At 38.5% G+C, this 18,978-nt stretch overlaps 1 protein-coding gene across 1 annotated transcript in view; it reads right to left on the bottom strand.

Moving 5' to 3' along the window:
* PTPN21 (protein tyrosine phosphatase non-receptor type 21) overlaps nt 1–18,978 on the bottom strand; it is a 74,019-nt gene that overhangs the window by 34,193 nt on the left and 20,848 nt on the right. The window contains exons 3-6 of the mRNA XM_081829741.1: nt 9,176–9,345; nt 3,201–3,298; nt 1,014–1,081; nt 158–228 (exon numbers count right to left, since the gene is read on the bottom strand). Coding sequence (XP_081685867.1) covers nt 158–228; nt 1,014–1,081; nt 3,201–3,298; nt 9,176–9,345 — 407 coding nt within the window. The remainder of the gene's footprint in view (nt 1–157; nt 229–1,013; nt 1,082–3,200; nt 3,299–9,175; nt 9,346–18,978) is intronic.

Here is an 18,978-nt window from a genome sequence, read left to right as displayed (position 1 = left end):
CCCTGGAGCACCATGAGTGCCCACGCTGCTGGCGACCCGCAGTCGCAGTCCCCGCTACGGCAGCGGTAAAGCGCAAGTGTCACTGTGTCAATACCCAGTTCACAGTCAAACCGGCTTTGCTTCCGTACTCTTGCCATTTCTTATTTCTTAGTGTTACCTGTATTTCTGATGCAGTAAGGCCACTTTCTGGGTTGCTTCTTCCAATACTTTTTCATCTTGTAACCACCCCTGAAGAAAACACACTGCAGTAAGTATGGAAACAAGCCACTGACTGTTAGTGGCTCTTAACACTCTCGGGCAAAATTCGGACTAGTATCGGTATGTGGGAGATTTGTTTAAGTATGTGATCATGATCTTGCTAAGGAATGAAGCAGCTTCTGCTCAGGACCCAAAACACCTGCCCTGCCTTCTCAGTTCATCCCAGAGAAAGTTCCAGCTGAGTTATGTCAGGTCGGTAACACCAGTTACCATCAGCCAGTTCCGAGCCCAGCACATCTTGGGCACTGCCTGGCTGGCTGTATAGACACTCAGAAGAGCATCGTACCAGCTCTCTTCGTTGTTCCAGTGCGGTTTTCCTGTCAATCACATCCGTAGTGACTTTAAAATGCAGACAGCGCTGTCCTTTTGCCCTCTACTTTTTACACTGCTACTGAGAAGCCAAACTCACTCCCACGTAACTGTGAGGTTTTGAGCCTTCGGGTAAAAGCAAAACCTCTGTGTGGTTGCTCAGAAGTTGGAAGTGAATCCCTCTCTTAGACTCGGACCCAAACACAAAACAAATCTCTCTGGCTGCAGCCCAGGGACTGCACACCCTTCCTTTTCTGTGGGTTTACAAAGACCAGTGAGACTACAATGAGGGAAGCATTTACATTTGAGTTGTTTATAAGAGGCAATTGATTTTTTTAACACTCTTCCAGCCTAGTAAGTCTACCATATGGACTTCATTTCAGGCGATATTAAGGATATGGAAATAAACTATTTATAAAAAGCCCAATGTCAAAAGAAGTTCTTACCACAGGAAACAAGGCAAATTTCTGAAGAAAGTCCTGGGACTCATACTGATCAAAGTCACCAAAATCAGCTATACAAAATGACAAATATTCACGTCAATTATATTTAATTGGCACAGGAAAACATGCACAACTAAATTCAATATGCAGTATATAGATGGTATGCTTATGATTTAGGAGTCAAATGTGCCTTACAGCTATAAAGTATGTATTTTTTTTTAAAGTGTTTTTTTTGTTTGTTTTTGTTTTAGATTTTTATTTATCCATTTGAGAGAAAGAGCACATGAGAGGGGGAGGGCCAGAGGGAGAAGCAGACTCCCCGCTGAGCAGGGAGCCCGATGCGGGACTCGATCCTGGGACTCCAGGATCATGACCTGAGCTGAAGGCAGTCGCTTAACCAACTGAGCCACCCAGGCGCCCTAAAGTGTGTATTTTAAAAAGTCTTTTTAAAAATATTAATTAGATAGATTCGTGTGTCTTGACTTGGAAAAATGCCTACTAATAAAGTGAAAAAATAAGTTACATAAACTATATGTATTATGATTTCATTTCTAATAATTAACAATGAAACAAAACATACTCTATAATCACATGTTCTTACTTATGCACAGGAAGATGTCAGGAAGAAACCAAACTGTTCATAGCAGTGATCACCTCTAGGGAATGGAATCAGATCACTTGAAGATGTTATAGCAAAATGTATCTGTTTAGAGATTTTTTGTTGTTTAAAAAAAAATGACAGTTCAGCAAAGACCTTATGAAAAGCTCTTAAAGCCAATGATTCTTCTGATTAAGTTTCAATTTCCAAGATTAAATGCCAGTTATCATTTGAAATAATGCCCCATCAGAAGTCTTCCCAAAGTATATACATACATGTAAATACATATTGACTGGACATGAAAAATAACACAACCAAGTAATTCAAAAATTACTTGTGAAATGCAAAACTTTATCTGTTATGATTGACAATGCTCTATAATCCAGGACAAGTGCATAAGAAACCAAATAAATGGTGTCCACTCAGAGTGTAAGTGAACATAAGGGCACCTGTGTGGCTCAGTCAGTTAAGTGCCCAACTCTTGATTTCAGGCCGGGTGATGATCTCGGGGTCCTGGGATCAAGCCCTGCAACAGGCTGCACACTCAGCAGGGAGTGTGCTTGAGGATTCTCTCCCTCTGCCCCTCCCCACCCCCCTCTCCACAAAAATAAATAAATCATTAAAGGAAAAAAAGTGTAAGTAAACATAACTTTATCAACCTCATTGTTTGATCTTTCTTCCTAAAATATTAGTTAGCTATAGATCAAGTCCTTGAACTAGAGGAATACATATTATCAAATGTTGTGTGTGTGTGCATGTGTGTGTGTTTTCTCTAATTTCGGTCTTAGAAAGTAAAGCCAAGAGAAAATGCTTCCTGATATTTCAAACCAGGCTTATATTTGCTGTATTGACATATGCTAACATGCTTAACCTTTCGAAGTCTCTTATTTCATGGAAGTAATCCAAATTCATTTCTTCCTACAAGAAAACTAATTTCACTAACACAAACACTGTTATAGAAACAGTAACTTTAAGAATCCCTTGCTGGGGCGCCTGGGTGGCTCAGATGGTTAAGCGTCTGCCTTCGGCTCAGGTCATGATCTCAGGGTCCTGGGATCGAGTCCCGCATCGGGCTCCCTGCTCCGCGGGAAGCCTGCTTCTCCCTCTGCCTCTCTCTCTCTGTCTCTAATGAATAAATAAATAAAATCTTTAAAAAAAAAGAATCCCTTGCTGTTTTTGTTATAACACACATTTTTTTTAAGATTTTATTTATCCATTTGAGAGAGACAGAGACAGAGAGTAAGGGGGAGAGGGAGAGAGTGAGAGTGCATGAGCGGTGGGGTGGGGTGGGGCAGAGGGACAGGGAAAGGCAGACTCTCCGCTGAGCAGGGAGCCAGATGAGGGGCTCGATCTCCCAGGACTCCAGGATCATGACCTGGCAGACATTTAAAAGGACTGAGTCACCCTGGTGTCCCCAAACACCTTTTTTTTTTTAAAGATCTTTATTTAAGTAATGTCCACACACAACATGGGGCTCAAGAGATCTGAGATCAAGAGTCGCATGCTCCACCGACTGAGGCAGCCAGGCACCCTTGTTATAACATACATCTTAATCTCATATATGTATTACATTATCAATTGCCATTATTTACCTTGAACAGCTAAGCCTGCTAGCTGAATTGCTTGTTCTAATGTACAAGGAATGTTTCCTTCCAAGATATCTTTCTTCAGCTGCAGATAATACTGATACCTACAAAAAAATGTCAGTTTTAAAAAGTCAATATTAATAGTACCTCCAATGGAGACACAATGCATTTTACAGTAATTCGGTAGAGAAGCATAAACTAGTCAAAGAAAACCTTAACCCCAGATGGCTTCAAAAAATGACAAGAATGCCCCTGACCATATTTATGCCTCCACACACATACATGGGCACGCGTGTGGGCGCGCGCGCACACACACACACACACACACACACACACACACACAATGTAATGAATTTGTTGAGTCCCTTATCCCTAGCTGTAGTTATTTCAAAGCTACAACCACCTAGAAGACAACTACAACTGGTCACCTTTCTAATGCCCTGTAAGACAGTTCCTACGTTTTGTTCTCTTCAGTTGGAGAAATAGAGAATCCATGGCTAATCTTTACTTTAAAAACTCTGACTAGTAACCCGGTAATACAAGACTTTGGTAGAAATTACTTGTTCTGATGGAAGTTCCCTAGCCCTAGAAAGTAAAGCCAAGAGAAAATGCTTCCTGATATTTCAAACCAGGCTTATATTAAAATATTTTTTGATGAACTCTCCAAAAGAACAGCTGCTATGATGCTTTCTTAATATTCTTGTAATGTGGGTTTACTTCTGTTTACACTTTCAACATCTAGGGCATGAGTTACCAGCACAAGCTTTAGTCAAGCAGATCTAGTTAAATTCCAGCTCCCCAATGTAGCATGTTGAATGAACTCGGGCAAATCATAATCTGTGGCTTTAAATGATCACCAGTAAAAGAGGGGTACGATCACCCCTTCACAAGGTGGAACATATTGAGCAGTCAGCAGTGTTTCATCTGTATCTACTCCATTCTGACAAAGCTCTACAGTGACTTAATGCTGCCTTCCTTTTATTCATTCATTTAACCTATAATTACTAGGGCCTGCTATGCATCAAGCATTGTTCTAGATGCTGGGGATACAATGTCGGATGAAGATCCACCACCTCTCTGCCTGTATCGTCGATACAGCCATCCTGAATCCAGGTTCTCTCCCAGGTTTGGCATCTGTGAAGTACAACCTAGTCACCGTTCGTATTTGAATTCCCCTTGGAGCCCATCCCTTTCATCATTTCATAGGTTTCCTAACATCATCCTCTTTTATTTTAGCTAGCTCTGAGGTCTCCATTCTTCATTATCCAAAAACCTGACCAAAACACCATCCATTCAGATGAGAATTTAGATCCAACTGATGCCTTCCGCCTGCTAGTAGTGGAACCGATAGATTTCCCTCAGCTGAGAAGCAGGATGCTGGTAGCTCTGGGATCCAGTCAAAGAAGAAAACGTCACACCTTCTACGAGGCAGCTCCTTTCAGAAGCCTATTTAAAGAAGGTTGTATTGAGAGAAGTCTATCTCTTGAACATGCCATCCACATACGCCACTCGAAATATATTCTAGGTTCTTTCCTTAAACCAAATCACTGGAAAGCAACATGCCTGGATCAAATTAACTTAGTCTTCCACAGAAATGTGGTTTTGTTTTGTTTTTTTGCTTTGTATTACAATTTTTTATTGTAAGAGTTGATTCCTCCACAGTTGCTCTAAATTGTTCATTGCCTGTTCAATGTCTTTTACATAAATCCCACCTGAAAATTTCCTTTTAAATGATACACCAAGAAAATCTGTCATGTTTGCAAACTGATATGCTTTTTATCAGATAATGGTTGATGGGACTCAGAGTATTCCTTCTTTTGCCTTGACTGCCATGAAGCTCAGAGCTAGAATCCAGGCACAGGCACATTGTTTCCCCTCTCGTTACCCTCTTAACCACTGGCTCCACCATATAATAGCAGCCATTTGTACTGAAGAGGCACTGAAGCTCAGACATGAAGTAATATGCTCAAATCCACAAAGGGAGCCTGAGCTGGAGTGTGAATCCAGGTCAGAATGACTGCAAAGAGCATGTGTTTAACTGTCACAGATCTCCAGTTAAAGACTTTTCAGTATTTTTATCCTAGAGTCCATATGAATACAATGGTTGAGAGCAAGGACTCAGGAGGCAGCCTGCTTGAGTTTAAATCCCAGCTCCGCTACAGACTGGCAGTGTGACCTTGGGCAAGAGAGTTAGCCTTTCGGTCTTTCGGTGTCTTGGCTTCCTCAACTACAAACTGGACAATAATACCTACTTTGTAGGATTTGTTGTGAGGATTAAATGAATGATTAAGTATAAAGTGCTTGGAACAGTGCCTGACATAGAGTAAGAAAGGGAAGTGGTTGCTTTCCTTATTATCTTTCATTGTATTGTCCCTAAAATCCTTTAGTGGAAGCAAGCAGGGTGTGTGTATATATATACACATGCATATGTATGTATATATGTTTATATACATGTATGTGCGTATCCATACGTGTATATATATATATAAATATATATATTTACTTAAAAGGAAAGGGCCAAGAAATTTTACTTCAAAGGTATTATCAGTTTTTTTTAACACTTTTTGCTAAATTATAATATGTTGGTGAGGCTAAGGATGGTTTACAAATATGTTTTTTCAATGTTTATTACAAAAAGAATAATTAAAAAACAGCGCAGCAATAAAATGTAACATGCAAACTTTTACTCCTTACCAACAGTTCTGAATTCAAGAAACTGCACATCTTAATTCTAAACAAAAATTCCATAAATTTGCCCAAAGCCAAATGCTGATTAAAACTAAATGGATAAGTTTTATCTAAATCTTACCAACTTATCAACTTTCTAATATAAAATATTTTTACACAAGAAATATTACATTAAATGATTATAATAAATTAGGTTGTCCCATTTTGCCCAACAGAAATTTCAAATAATATATAAAGAGATACAGTCTTTTTCCTTCACTTGTTTTTCTTAGGCTAGTATTAGAAGGCTAATGTGGAGGTATTAGCATTTTTAAGTTTTATTATGGAACTTTTGAAACAGATAGAGAACAAGTCCAGTGAACGCACACATCCTTATCATGCAGCCTCAAACATCAACTTGACCCATGCCCTGTTTCTTCCACCCTCTCTCCTTCCCTACCCAAGGGCTTTACATCAAATCCCAGATATCATAGTACAGCACCTACAAATATTTTAGTATATATCCCTAAAAGGTAAGCTTTAAAAGAACAAACACACACACATTTTTAACATACCCAACAAAATGAGCAATAATGCCCTAATGCTACCCAATACCTGGCCCATGCACAACTGTTGTGATTGCTTCAGAAATGTATTTTTTAAAAAAGATTTTAAGTAATCTCTACAACTAACATGGGGCTTGAACTTACAACCCGAAGAACAAGAGTCACATGCTCTACCGACTGAGCCAGCCAGGAGCCCCTCAAAAATGTATTTTTACAGTTAAAAAAAAAAAAAAAATCAGGGTCTAAACAAGTTCCACAGAGTACATTCGATTGACATTTCTCTCTTAATTTTAAAAAGAAAAATTCCTCTTCTTTATTTTCATGTTACTTGTATTCAAAATGGTGTGATGGGTCATGTAGAAGTCCCCACATTCTGGATTTGTCTGATTGCACTCTTGTAGGGTCATTTAACATGTTCATCTAGTCTCCAATTCTTTCTGTGAACTCTTAGGTTTAGAGCAGTGTTGTCTAACAGAACTTTCTGCAGTGATAAAAGTGATGTCTATCTGTCTTGTCCAATATGGTAGCCATTAGCCACATGCAGCTACTGAGTACTTAAAATGTGGCTAGTGTGACTGAGGAACCGAGAAAGGCCTCTTAAAGGAATGTGACCTTGCTGAGAGTAGAACCCATTTTACCCTTTTGCTGCCTGGAATACGAATGTGATAGCGAGACCTCTAGAATTCTTTGACAATGAGATTCCCTAACACATGGAAAGAACATGCTGAGGAGAGTAGAACAGTAAGAAAGAGCATGGGTCCTTGAAGACTTTGTGGAGCATGGCTGACCTCTGGACTTCCTTTAAGAAATGAAAGATATTTAGGGTTTTTGGTTATACGTAGCCAAACTTAATCCTTACTGGTACAACTTCTCTAACAGGTTCTCTTACACCTCATCGATGTGCACTCCTACTGACTGCATCTACCAGGCCTGTCTCCCTCTCCTTCCTACAGCTAATGCCTTTGTTCAGGTCCACATGCCAGATTAATGTCTAGATTATGGCATATACATTCCTAACTGCTCTCCTGAGTGTATATATAGTCTTGCCACCTCTAAGCTGCCTTCCATGATGGGTGAAGTTGGTAAAATACAAATGTCATCTTTCCATCTGTTAAAATTCGAAAATGTCTTTCCCTGTTGTACCACGACTATGACTAGGACATTCCTATTTTTCAAATCTCCTCTCCCCTCTCCAGGTAATATCTGAAATTTCCGGAAAACATCAGTGACTTTCATTTTCCCCCCACTCTGCACAAGCTACCCCCTCTAACTAGAAAACTCCTAAAGTCAAGTGAAAAGTCAACTTCTTTACCTTCCCTGTTCTTATTCCCTGTGCCCCACCCCTAGGAATCTAGTGCTTTAATGAAAGCATTTATCATCATAATATACTGTAATTGTTTATTTACATGGGCTGTCAGTTCCAGCAGACTCTGAGTAACTCCTCCAGGGTATGATTAAAGCCTATTCACTTGTATATTCATCTCCCACAGTAACAAATGTTCTTACATCATCCTGTTATATCTTCAATGAATGTTTAAATAAATGAGTCAGTGATCAGTTACTATTTTTCCTCCCGGGTTCTACTTCACTCTTCAATATTTTTATCCCAGATCAGTTTTATAGTCAGGGCATATTTATCCCTACTACCTGATTCTTGCTTCTTTGGTTTTCTATCTTCTTCCAGTAATTAACTGGCCAACTCAGTACTCAAAAAGAGTATTACACAAACACAGGGCAGTACCAGGTTCTTACTATCTACAGGGCACTGTGTTAGATATTGTGCAAAAGGTAAAGCTAAGGAAAACAGAGGTTTAAAATCCAAGAAAAAGATAGGATCTGTACACAAATAACTATAAGGAAAGGCTATAACAGCTTCCATCTTAACACAAGTAAAAGCGAACTGTAGGGCAGTCTGGAGAAGGCAAAGGTCATTCCAGCCTAGGGATCACAGAAACTTCAAGGAGGAGGCGCCTTCTGAACTAAAATTCAGAGGAAGAGCAGGAATCCAGTACATAAATAAGAAAGATCTAGGACCCAAAGATGAAAAGGCGTGCGGCATGTTCAGGGCACTGGAAGTAGTCCAGCTTGGCTGAAAAGTAATGTTAAATAGGGTTCAAAAGATAAGGTAATGGTGGATTTGAGAGAACTTGAAAGGCAGACTCCCGGATCCAAATTTTATTCCTAGTTCTGTGTTTTGTCTTCAAGAAAAAAAACAAACAAACATATAGTTCCTCTATCCCACTCCTTAATCTGGTCTTCCCTTTCTTCCCTTCTAAGTGCACTTAGTGGCCTCTTCTTCTACCCTAGACACATTCACCCTCCCACCTATCTACAGAATATACAGCTCCTAGAGCCAGAGAACCGGAAGAACCCTTCTGCACATTTCCCTGAGGAATGAACACAGAATCTGCGACTTTTTAAAATCTCCTCTCTCATTTCAGTGTTACAAAGATCAGAAACAAATCAACAAAAAATTTGAAGAGCACATCACTACAAGAAGAGTTCACAGCCCAGAGAAAAACATCACCTTCCCCTTTAATCGCTCCTTTGTGCCTAGTGAAACCATAACTCATGCAACAAGCGGTAAAACACTCTGACATACCACATACCACAACCTCCATGTAATAATGTGGCTGCATATGTGCTCAGGAGGGCCAGTTTAGTCTGATCTCCTGACTCTAACCTTAGTGTCCCTTCTTTCATCTCATCAGATTATTTCCTAAAAACAAAGAGCGTGTTATTTCTCACCTGGTAATCTCCTGCTGCAGCTGTGAAACTGAAGGCACATAAAACACCACTCCAAAATAGACGGTCGGTTCCAATGCATATTTATCCAGCTGCTTCTTGAGAGGTTTTTCCAAATCTACCCACCGGCGCTGATTTTGCTTGTTGTGGTACCAGAGGCTGAAGTAAGTGATCTGGAAAGAGAGAAAAATCACTGAAGAAGGCAGAAATGTACAAGAGAATTTCTATTCTTCTAATTGCTATGATCCACGACCTGGGACCAAGTGACAGCAGTCTCCTATTGTTTCTCTTCTCAAAAAGGGATAATACCAAACCTGAAGAAAAGAGGCAAGACCTCTCTCTCTCTCTCTGCAGGAAAAAGAGGTGAAAAGTCAACTACTCTTGCAAACTGTTTCTTGAATGCTGCACAGAAAAATGCATTCATGGCCTAGACATCAGAATGTAGCAGGTGCTACACCATCTGACAGAGTTTTAACAGCAACAACAAAAAACATATACTGAACAAATGTTTAGTTTTAAAATTATCAAAACACTAAATGTATCATAATTGATATTTCGTAAGTATAACTGGGGTTTTATCTAGAATACTGATTAATCCAACTTTTCACTACCCTTGAATTTGGCTTCTATACATAAATTATTTCATGTAAATATTGTAAATTCTAGAAATATAGGTACAACTGCAACTCTTCTTTGCCCCCAAAAGTTTATTAGATACAAATTTAATGCAATCATAACATCACGGAGGTAAATTCTCACACATACACACATACACAAAAAGCTCTACATAAAGCAACAGGATAAGTATATCACTTGAAGGTTTAAAAAAATGTCCAGATATTAGCATTTAGATCTCATTCGCTGGTTAATGAAACTGTTCGGGGAAATTGATACTAGCTCTGGGCTTGGTCAACCTGAAAGGTTATTAATGCACTTAAGCACTGAAATGACAGCCTCGGGCCACTGCTAATATTTACCTCAAAATCAGTTTACAGATCAAGGCAACTGGAAAAATTCTCTGCTTTGTTCTGGACCCTAGAGCAACACAGATGAACAGAAATTTCTACGATGATGGAAATATCTGTCTCCATTACAGCAGCCACCAGCTGCCTGTGACTATCGAGCACCTGGAATGTGGTTAGTGCAGCTGAGGAACTAAATATTTAATGTTATTTAATTTTAATTGACTTGAATTAAATAGCTGCAAGCATCTAGTGGCACTGTATTGGAAAATATAGCTTTAGAGCAACAATAAAATGAGAAATAATAATATTCAGGCTATAATTTTAATCTGTAATCCTCATTCAAATAAAAAATGAATTTTTAATTTACAGGGAAAAAGTAATTATACAAACATACCTTTAATATTCATTTCATCTTACAATTTTGTTACAAGGGAAGAACTATATCTTTAGAATGAGTCTATTAATCAAATAAACTCAACAAAAGTGAGGAATGTGTCCATTTACCCTTTATAACCAAACAGCCAGAATAGCGCTGGAATTCAGTAAATTTTGTTGAAAAAACGAATATTCTCTTGCTTCTTAGTTGCCACGCAAGCCATCACATACAAATGAAATATTCTGAACATTTATTATGTACCAGGTTCTGTCCCAAGAATGACAACAATATCATATATTAAATCACCACAACCATCTTATGAAACGGATATTGTGTGTGTGTATGTGAAACACTAAAGCCAGTGTTTGTCTAAGGATTGTCCCTGGACCACTTCTACCAGAATTACCTGGAGAGCTTCTTGAGCTCTACAGAGCTATTCAACTCCCAAGTAATTCCTGTGCCCATTCATGGGTGAAAACCATTGCACTACCCGACACTGCCCCTCTAGCCTTATACCAGAGATGGTGTATGAACAACCTATCCTCAAAAAGCTGCACAGAAATCACATTTTTTAAAATCCAAACACACTTTAATATAGCAACAAGTCTGAGTCTTATTGTGAATTATTTTCTGAAGTTATGTTTATAAAATGAATTACATGTTACGTGTAAGGATAGAGTATCTATCACGTTTATAGAAAACAGGTACTAATTCCTTCTTTCTTTTGAGCTGCAGCGTACGAAAAATCCCATTTAACAAAGAAACTGATGCTTAAAGTCTGAAGTCCTGGGTTTAATTTCTGTCACTTGCTAACTGGGAAGTGGAAAAGTTAATCAGACCAATTCCATTTTCTCAAATGTAAAAGAAGGTAATAATAAGTGTTAGTAATACCTCCTTCACACCTCCATCATGGGAACTCAATGCAAAACTTAAATGAATGCATTTTACCACTAGAAAACCACTGTATTTTTTTTTAGATTTTTATTTATTTATTTGAGAGAGAGAGACAGAGACAGCAAGAGAGAGCATGAATGGGGAGGAGAGGGAGAAGCAGGCTCCCTGCTGAGTAGGGAGCCCAACTTGGGGCTCAATCCCAGGACCCTGAGGATCATGACCTGAGCTAAAGGCAGATGCTTAACCTGAGCCATCCAGGCGCCCCTAAAAAGATTTGTTTATTTTAGAGAGAGAGAGAGAGAGGGCAGAGGATTAGAGGGAGAGGGAGAGAGAAAATCTCCACCAGACTCCCCGCTGAGCGCAGAGCCAACACAGGACTCATCTCACAACCCTGAGATCACAACCTGAGCTGAAATCAGGAGTCAGACATTTAACCAATTGAGCCATCCCGGTGCCCTGAAAATCATTGTTATTTTTAAAAGATTAGTTTGCCCACTCTACTAAACATCAGCAAAATAAATTATACACCCAACTCAAAAATAATTTTCTAGGGGTGCCTGGGTGGCTCAGTTGTTAAGCGTCTGCCTTCAGCTCAGGTCATGATCCCGGGGTCCTGGGATCGAGCCCCGCACCAGGCTCCCTGCTCTGTGGGAGGCCTGCTTGTGTTCCCTCTCTAGCTGTGTCTCTGTCAAATAAATAAATAAAATCTTTAAAAACAATAATAATAATAATTTTCTAATTACTTCCATATATATGGACTTATTACAACACATTTTGTTAATTGTATTTATGTTTTGTTTTTCATCTTAGAATTGGATTGAATGTACAATGTTTTGTCTATAACACATACTACTGCTATGAACTTGATTCTACAAATACTTATTTTTTGCCATAAGCCAGAAAGCTGGGCATCCCTTAGGATCTAAAACTATTTGGGTCATTAACAGTATGTCACTTTTTTTTTTTTTTTTTGACAGAGAGAGACACAGCGAGAAAGGGAACACAAGCAGGGGGAATGGGAGAGGAAGAAGCAGGCCTCCCACAGAGCAGGGAGCCCGATGCTGGGATCATGACCTGCGCCGAAGGCAGACGCCCAACGACTGAGCCACCCAGGAAGGAGCCCCACAGTATGTCACTTTTAACCAAAATTAAAAGGTCTTAAAAATACTCTTTGTATATATTAATTTTCTCCTAAAATATAGTTGGACTTCAATGCTACAAACACAAATATCTAAATAGTTATAAAACTATAGGTTTACTAAAGGGGCACCTGGCTGGTTCAGTTGGTAGAGCATGTGGCTCTTGATCTCAGGGCCATGAGTTCAAGCCCCACGTTGGGCGTGGAGCCTACGTAAAAAACAAAACAAACAAAAAACACTATAGGTTTACTGTATAATTTGTTGTTGTACCTTGTGAAATGGATCATGAGATAATTAAAAGAAAAAAACCTGAATAATCTGCTAGCATTCTAAAAAAGGCACATTCTAAAAGAAACTAATTCTTGGGCGCCTGGGTGGCTCAGCTGGTTGAGTGACTGCCTTCGGCTAGGGTCATGATCCTGGAGTCCTGGGATTGAGTCCCGCATCCGGCTCCCTGCTCAGTGGGGAGTCTGCTTCTCCCTCTCCTGCTCCCCCCTCTTGTGCTTTCTTTCTCTCTCTCACATTCTTTCTCTCAAATAAATAAATAAAATCTTAAAAAAAAAAACTAATTCTTAAAATATGCTAAGTTTATTTTAGCAATGCATTTATTACTCATGTCACATATAACAGAAAATCAAAGAGAAAGGGAAATACATTTGTAAAATTACACCATTAGTTTTTTATGAATTATATATCTTATAGAGGAGTAGCAAGGACTTTATCTAATTGTGTAAATGGCTGAAAATAATAGATATAGCAAATTATTTGCTGATCAGCTATTATATTTTTAGGAGAGTCTAAGGTTTTTGACATTTGAACATTAACTGATTATATGTACTAAAGTATTTGCTTTGGTACTTGCCCCTGTGTTCAAGTTCTATCTTATGAAGTAGTTAAGCCTAGCCAAAATCAAGTTTATAACTTGTTAAATACTTCTAAGGAGGTATTATATTTCTAAAATTGCCTCTAGAGGGGTGCCTGGGTGGCTCAGTCAGTTAAGTGTCTGCCTTTGGCTCAGGTCATGGTCCCGGGGTCCTGGGATCGAGCCCCACATCAGGCTCTCTGCTCAGTGGTGAGTCTGCATCTCCCTCTCCCTCTGTGATCCTTCTTGCTTTCACTCTCTCTCAAATAAATAAATTCTTTTTAAAAATAATCAATCAATAAGTAAATAAGTAAATAAATAAATAAAATTGCCACTCGAAATGTTTACATACACATGGGTAACTAAAATCTCATAACACTATAATCCTTAGATTCAATGCTTCCTTAGAATTTCTAGACATACATAATGAAATAACAACATCTGATTGCATGAGATTTTATGACTATAATATAGTTTGTTTCTAAGATGGATAGGTAGAGTTTGAGCAACAAAATGTTGTGATTAAATTCTCATCAGGCGGGGTGCCTGGGTGGCTCAGTTGTTAAGCGTCTGCATTCGGCTCAGGTCACGATCCCAGGATCCTGCCCTGCATCGGGCTCTCTGCTCAGCGGGAAGCCTGCTTCTCCCTCTCCCACTCCCTTGCTTGTGTTCCCTCTCTCGCTGTGTCTCTCTCTTGTCAAATAAATAAATAAAATCTTAAAAAAAAAAAAGATAAAATAAATTCTCATCTGGCATAAAATTTTCTCTACAAGTCCATTTTGGGGGCTTTGTCTTAGATAACAATCTTGAGCATCTGGATAATTAACTTTCCAAAATAATTTAAAGCCCATCCAAAAAACAAAGTGGGGGGAGCAGGAATCAAAGAAGAGGAGAGAATACTTCCTACCTCATCTATAGGCCAGCATTATCCTGATACCCAAACCAGACAAAAGACACCATAAGAAAACTATAGAATAATATCTTTTATAAATATAGATGCAATAGACACAAACTGAATCCAATAGCATATCAAAAGGATCATACACCATGACCAAGTGGGATTTATCCCAGAAATGCAAGAGTAGTTCAACATACAAAAGAATCAATATTGTTAATATGAAGGGAAAATACATAATTTTCTGAATTGACACAAAAAAAGCATTTGACAAAATTCAAAACCCTCTCTTGGGAAAAATTCTCAGAAAACTAGGAATACAAAAGAACTTCTCAACATCAAAAGCATTTATGAAGAACCCACAGCTCTCATACTCAATAGTGAAAGATGGAAAGCTTTCCCCCTGAGATCAGGAGCAAGACAAGTATGACCATGTTCACCACTGTTTCGACACTGTACTGGAAATTCTAGCCAGAGCAATTAGGTAAGAAAATGAAATAAAGGCATCTGAACTGAAAAAGGAGTAAGTAAAACTACTTCTATGCACACAAAACATGATCCTATACATTTAAAAAAATCCCAAAAAGCTCCCCCTCCCCAAAAAAAGACTAGAGCTAATAAACTCAGCAAAGTTGTAGGGTACAAGATCAACATGCACAGATCAGTATGGATTCTACACACCAGGAATGGAAAATTTAAAAGGAATTCAAAAAACAATTTCATTTATAATAGCATCCAAAACAATAAAAAAATCTAGGAATAAATAAAATGAGGTGAAAAATTTGTATCTTGAACAATACAAAACATGGCTGAAAGAAATTATTGCTATTGTTTTTTAAGTAGGCTCCATATCCAACGTGAGGCTTGAGCTCATGACCCTGAGATCAAGAATCGTATGTTCTCCTGACTGAGCCAGCCAAGTGCCCCTTCACTGCTGAAAGAAATTAAATGAAAAGACTTCCAGTGTTCATAAACTGGAACATTTAATATTTTAAGATGGCAATACTATCCAAAGTGATCTACGGATTCAAATGCAATCCCTATCCTTTATTCAGAGAAAGCCAATTCTCGAGTTCATATGGAATTGCAAGGGGCCTCAAGTAGCCAAAACAATAATGAAAAAGAACAAAGCTGGAGGACTCATATTTTCTGTTTTTAAAACTTACCACAAAGCTACCTTAATCAAAAGTGAGGTACTGATATAAGAAAGACACATAGATAAATGTTATAAAATTGAGCCCAGAAATAAAACTGTGCATCTATGGTCAACAGATTTTCAGCAAGAATGCCAAGACCATTCAGTGGAGAAAGAATAGTCTCTTCAACAAATGGTTCTTTTTTTTTTTTTTAAAGATTTTATTTATTTATTTGTCAGAGAGAGAGAGACAGCGAGAGAGGGAACACAAGCAGGGGAAGTGGGAGGGGGAGAAGCAAGCTTCCCATGGAGCAGGGAGCCCGATGAGGGGCTCAATCCCAGGACCCTGGGATCATGACCTGAGCCGAAGGCAGACGCTTAATGACTAAGCCACCCAGGCGCCCTTCAACAAATGGTTCTAAGACAACTGAAGATCAACATGCAAAAGAAAAGGGATACCTGGGTGGCTCAGTCAGTTGAGCAGCCAACTCTGGATTTAGGCTCAGGTCATGGTCTTGGGGTGATGGGGTCAAGCCCTGCATCGAGCTCCATGCTGGGAATGGAGCCTGCTTGGGAATCTCTCCCTCTCTCTCTGTCCCTTCCCCACTCACATGTACGTATTCTCTCTCTCAAAAACAAACAAACACCATGCAAAACAATGAAGTTAGACCCTACTTCACACAGTATATAAAAATTAATCAAACTGAATCAACAACCTAAATATAAGAACTAAACTGTAAAATTCTTTAGAAGAAAACAGAGGTAAATCTTCATGACCTTGAATTTGGAAATGGATTCTTAGATGACACCAGAAGTATGAGCAAAAAAGGAAAAAACAGATAAATTTGACTTTATCAAAATTTAAAACTGTGTGTATCAAAGGAGCACATCGAGAAAGTAAAAAGACAACTATAGAATGGGAGAAAATATTGGCAAATCATATATTTGATTAAGGGTCTAGTATCTGGATATATGAATAACTCTTACACAATAAAAAGGCAGACAACTCAACTAAAAAACAGACAAAGGACTTGAAAATACTTTTCCAAAGAACATATGCAAATGGCCAATAAGCACATGAAAAGATGCTCAACATTCTTAGTCACTGGGAGATGCAGTTCAGAACCACAATAAGATACTATTCCATGCCCATTAGGCTGGCTATAATTTAAAAAATAAAAAGTGCTGGTGAGAATGTGGAGAAATTGGAACCCTTATACATTGCTAGTGGGAATATAAAACGTTTCAGCCACTATGGAAAACAGTTTGGCAGTTCCTCAAAAGTTAAACATACAATCATCATCATCATATGACCCAGCAATCTCACTTCTAGATATATACCCAAAAGAAATGAAAACAGGTACATGGATATTCAGACCAGGAATATATGCAATAGCCAAAAGATGGAAACAACCCAATGTCCACCAGTAGATGAAAGGATAAATGAATTGTGCAACTGACATACAGTGGAATATTATTCAGCCATAAAAAATGAAGTAGATGCATGCTAAAATATGGATAAACCTCAAAAACATTGTTAAGTGAAAGAAACCAGGCATATAAGGTCACATTGTATGATTCCATTTATTTATTTATTTTTAAAGATGTAGCCTTGTTTTTGTATTTGTTTTTTTTTTTAAGTAAACTATGCCCAACATGGGGCTTGAACTCATGAACCTAAGATCAAGAGTCGCATGCTCTACTGACTGAGCCCGCCAGGTGTCCCACTATATGATTCCATTTAAATGAAATACCCAGAATACATAAATCCACAGTGATAGAAAGTTAACTAGTGGTTGGTAGAGGGGGAGGGAATTCACTGCTTAAGAGGTTCAGGGTTTCCTTTTAGGGTAATGAAAATGGTTTGAACTAGGTAGAGGTGGTGCTGTGAATGTATAAATGTCACTGAATTGTTTAAAGTGGTGAATTTTGTTATGTGAATTTCAGTTCAAAAAAGTCTTTTTTTAAAGATCAGATATGCTCAATTAAAATCAAGTACAGAATTTTAAAACCTTACTTTTTACATATTTAAATATATCAAATTCATTTCATTTGAAAAAGTCTAAGGAAAAAAATGAGCCAGAAATAGATGGATCTAGCCAGGAGTTAATATTTCCTATTTCCCAATACCGATACTTAGGTCAAGATTTTGTACAGTTAGACAATATCTGGAAATACCAATTCTCTGAACATAACTGAATAACACAGAATAGGCAAAAATGTGTTTGTGTAATGAAAAATATATGTCAGAGTCAAAGTTATAATAAATGTCCCAATAAAAAAGAAATTTCTGTCTTCTTTATGAGCTTTTTTTTCTTATTCCATGCATATTTTTAATGAGTTAAGTGAGCTGGTTATCCAATTCAAAGTAGGTTAAAAGATGACAAATTAAAGGAAAAAGGAGCTTATTAAATAGCATGTTGGCAGCAGCAGGATGATGGGTAATATTTTCTCCAGCAAGAGAGAGCATATACATACTAACAAAAAATCCTTTAAAGAGAAGTTATAAAGAATTATAAAAGTACTGTAGTCTGGAATTATTTCTCAAAGGAACAGATAACTTGTAAACATTAGTCATGTATTTAACCACAACCACGGTTGTTCTTTTAAGAGGAATCGAGAAGTTTATAAATCCTTCCAAAGACTGGCATTAAAAATAGTTGTTTGGGGCGCACCTGGGTGGCTCAGTCAGCTGGGCAGCTGACTCCATTTCGGCTCAGGTAACGATCTCAGGGTCTTAGGACGGAGCCCTGCGCCAGTCCGCCAGTCCCCGCGCTCAGCAGGGTCTGCGTGAGGATTCTCTTTGCCACCACACCCCCTCTGGCTCCCCGCTCATGCTCTCGCTCTCTCTCCCTCTCTCTCTCAAATAAATAGATAAGTCTTAAAAAAAAAAAGTTGTTTGGACAAAATAATAAGTCTTGGTTTTTAGGCAAAGTTATAAAGATTGCTTCATTTCCCAAAAGTGATTAGAAAAATAACTTATTGTATATACAACTTCACAGTGCTTTAGCCAATTGATTGCGGTTTCATTTCTTCACTTTTAAGTTCAACCACATTTTCCAAAGCCATGGCGGAGATTTCAACTTTTGCTGTTTTGGTACCTGCTCTTATTTAGATTTTCTCTAAGTGGCTATGCCTGCAATTCCAATAGCAGCCTCTAGCGCCGTGTAACGCCAAGAGCGCTAGACTGACGTCACAGGGCTCCACCTCCTAGTCCTGGCTCCGCCCCTCGCCCGCTCCTGAGTTAGTCGCTGCCTGAGTCTGTTCCTTCATAGGGAAAATAACATGTACCCTGCCTTCTTAAGAAAGTTGTGGTGAACTTTGTAAGTTATCACTGTGCTGATAAGTTAAAAGCACTTTTGTTATATTTGCTCTGAGTACGTTAATTCACCAGATAGGATCTCTCCAGGTGTGACTGAGAAAATAGCACAAAACTTGAGTCAAGCATGCTTCTTCCTTGAAAATATGACCAAGTAATAGTCAAATTTCTTTCTTTATCTTTTTTATTTTTTTTATATTTATCTTCTTTTGTAAAAGATT

The sequence above is a fragment of the Leptonychotes weddellii genome, chromosome 9, assembly GCF_054177405.1.
Source record: "Leptonychotes weddellii isolate Sample4059 chromosome 9, ASM5417740v2, whole genome shotgun sequence".
NCBI classification, from domain to species: domain Eukaryota; kingdom Metazoa; phylum Chordata; class Mammalia; order Carnivora; family Phocidae; genus Leptonychotes; species Leptonychotes weddellii.
The sequence above is the reverse complement of the archived record's forward strand: the minus strand, read 5'-3'. Positions and strand labels throughout refer to the sequence as shown.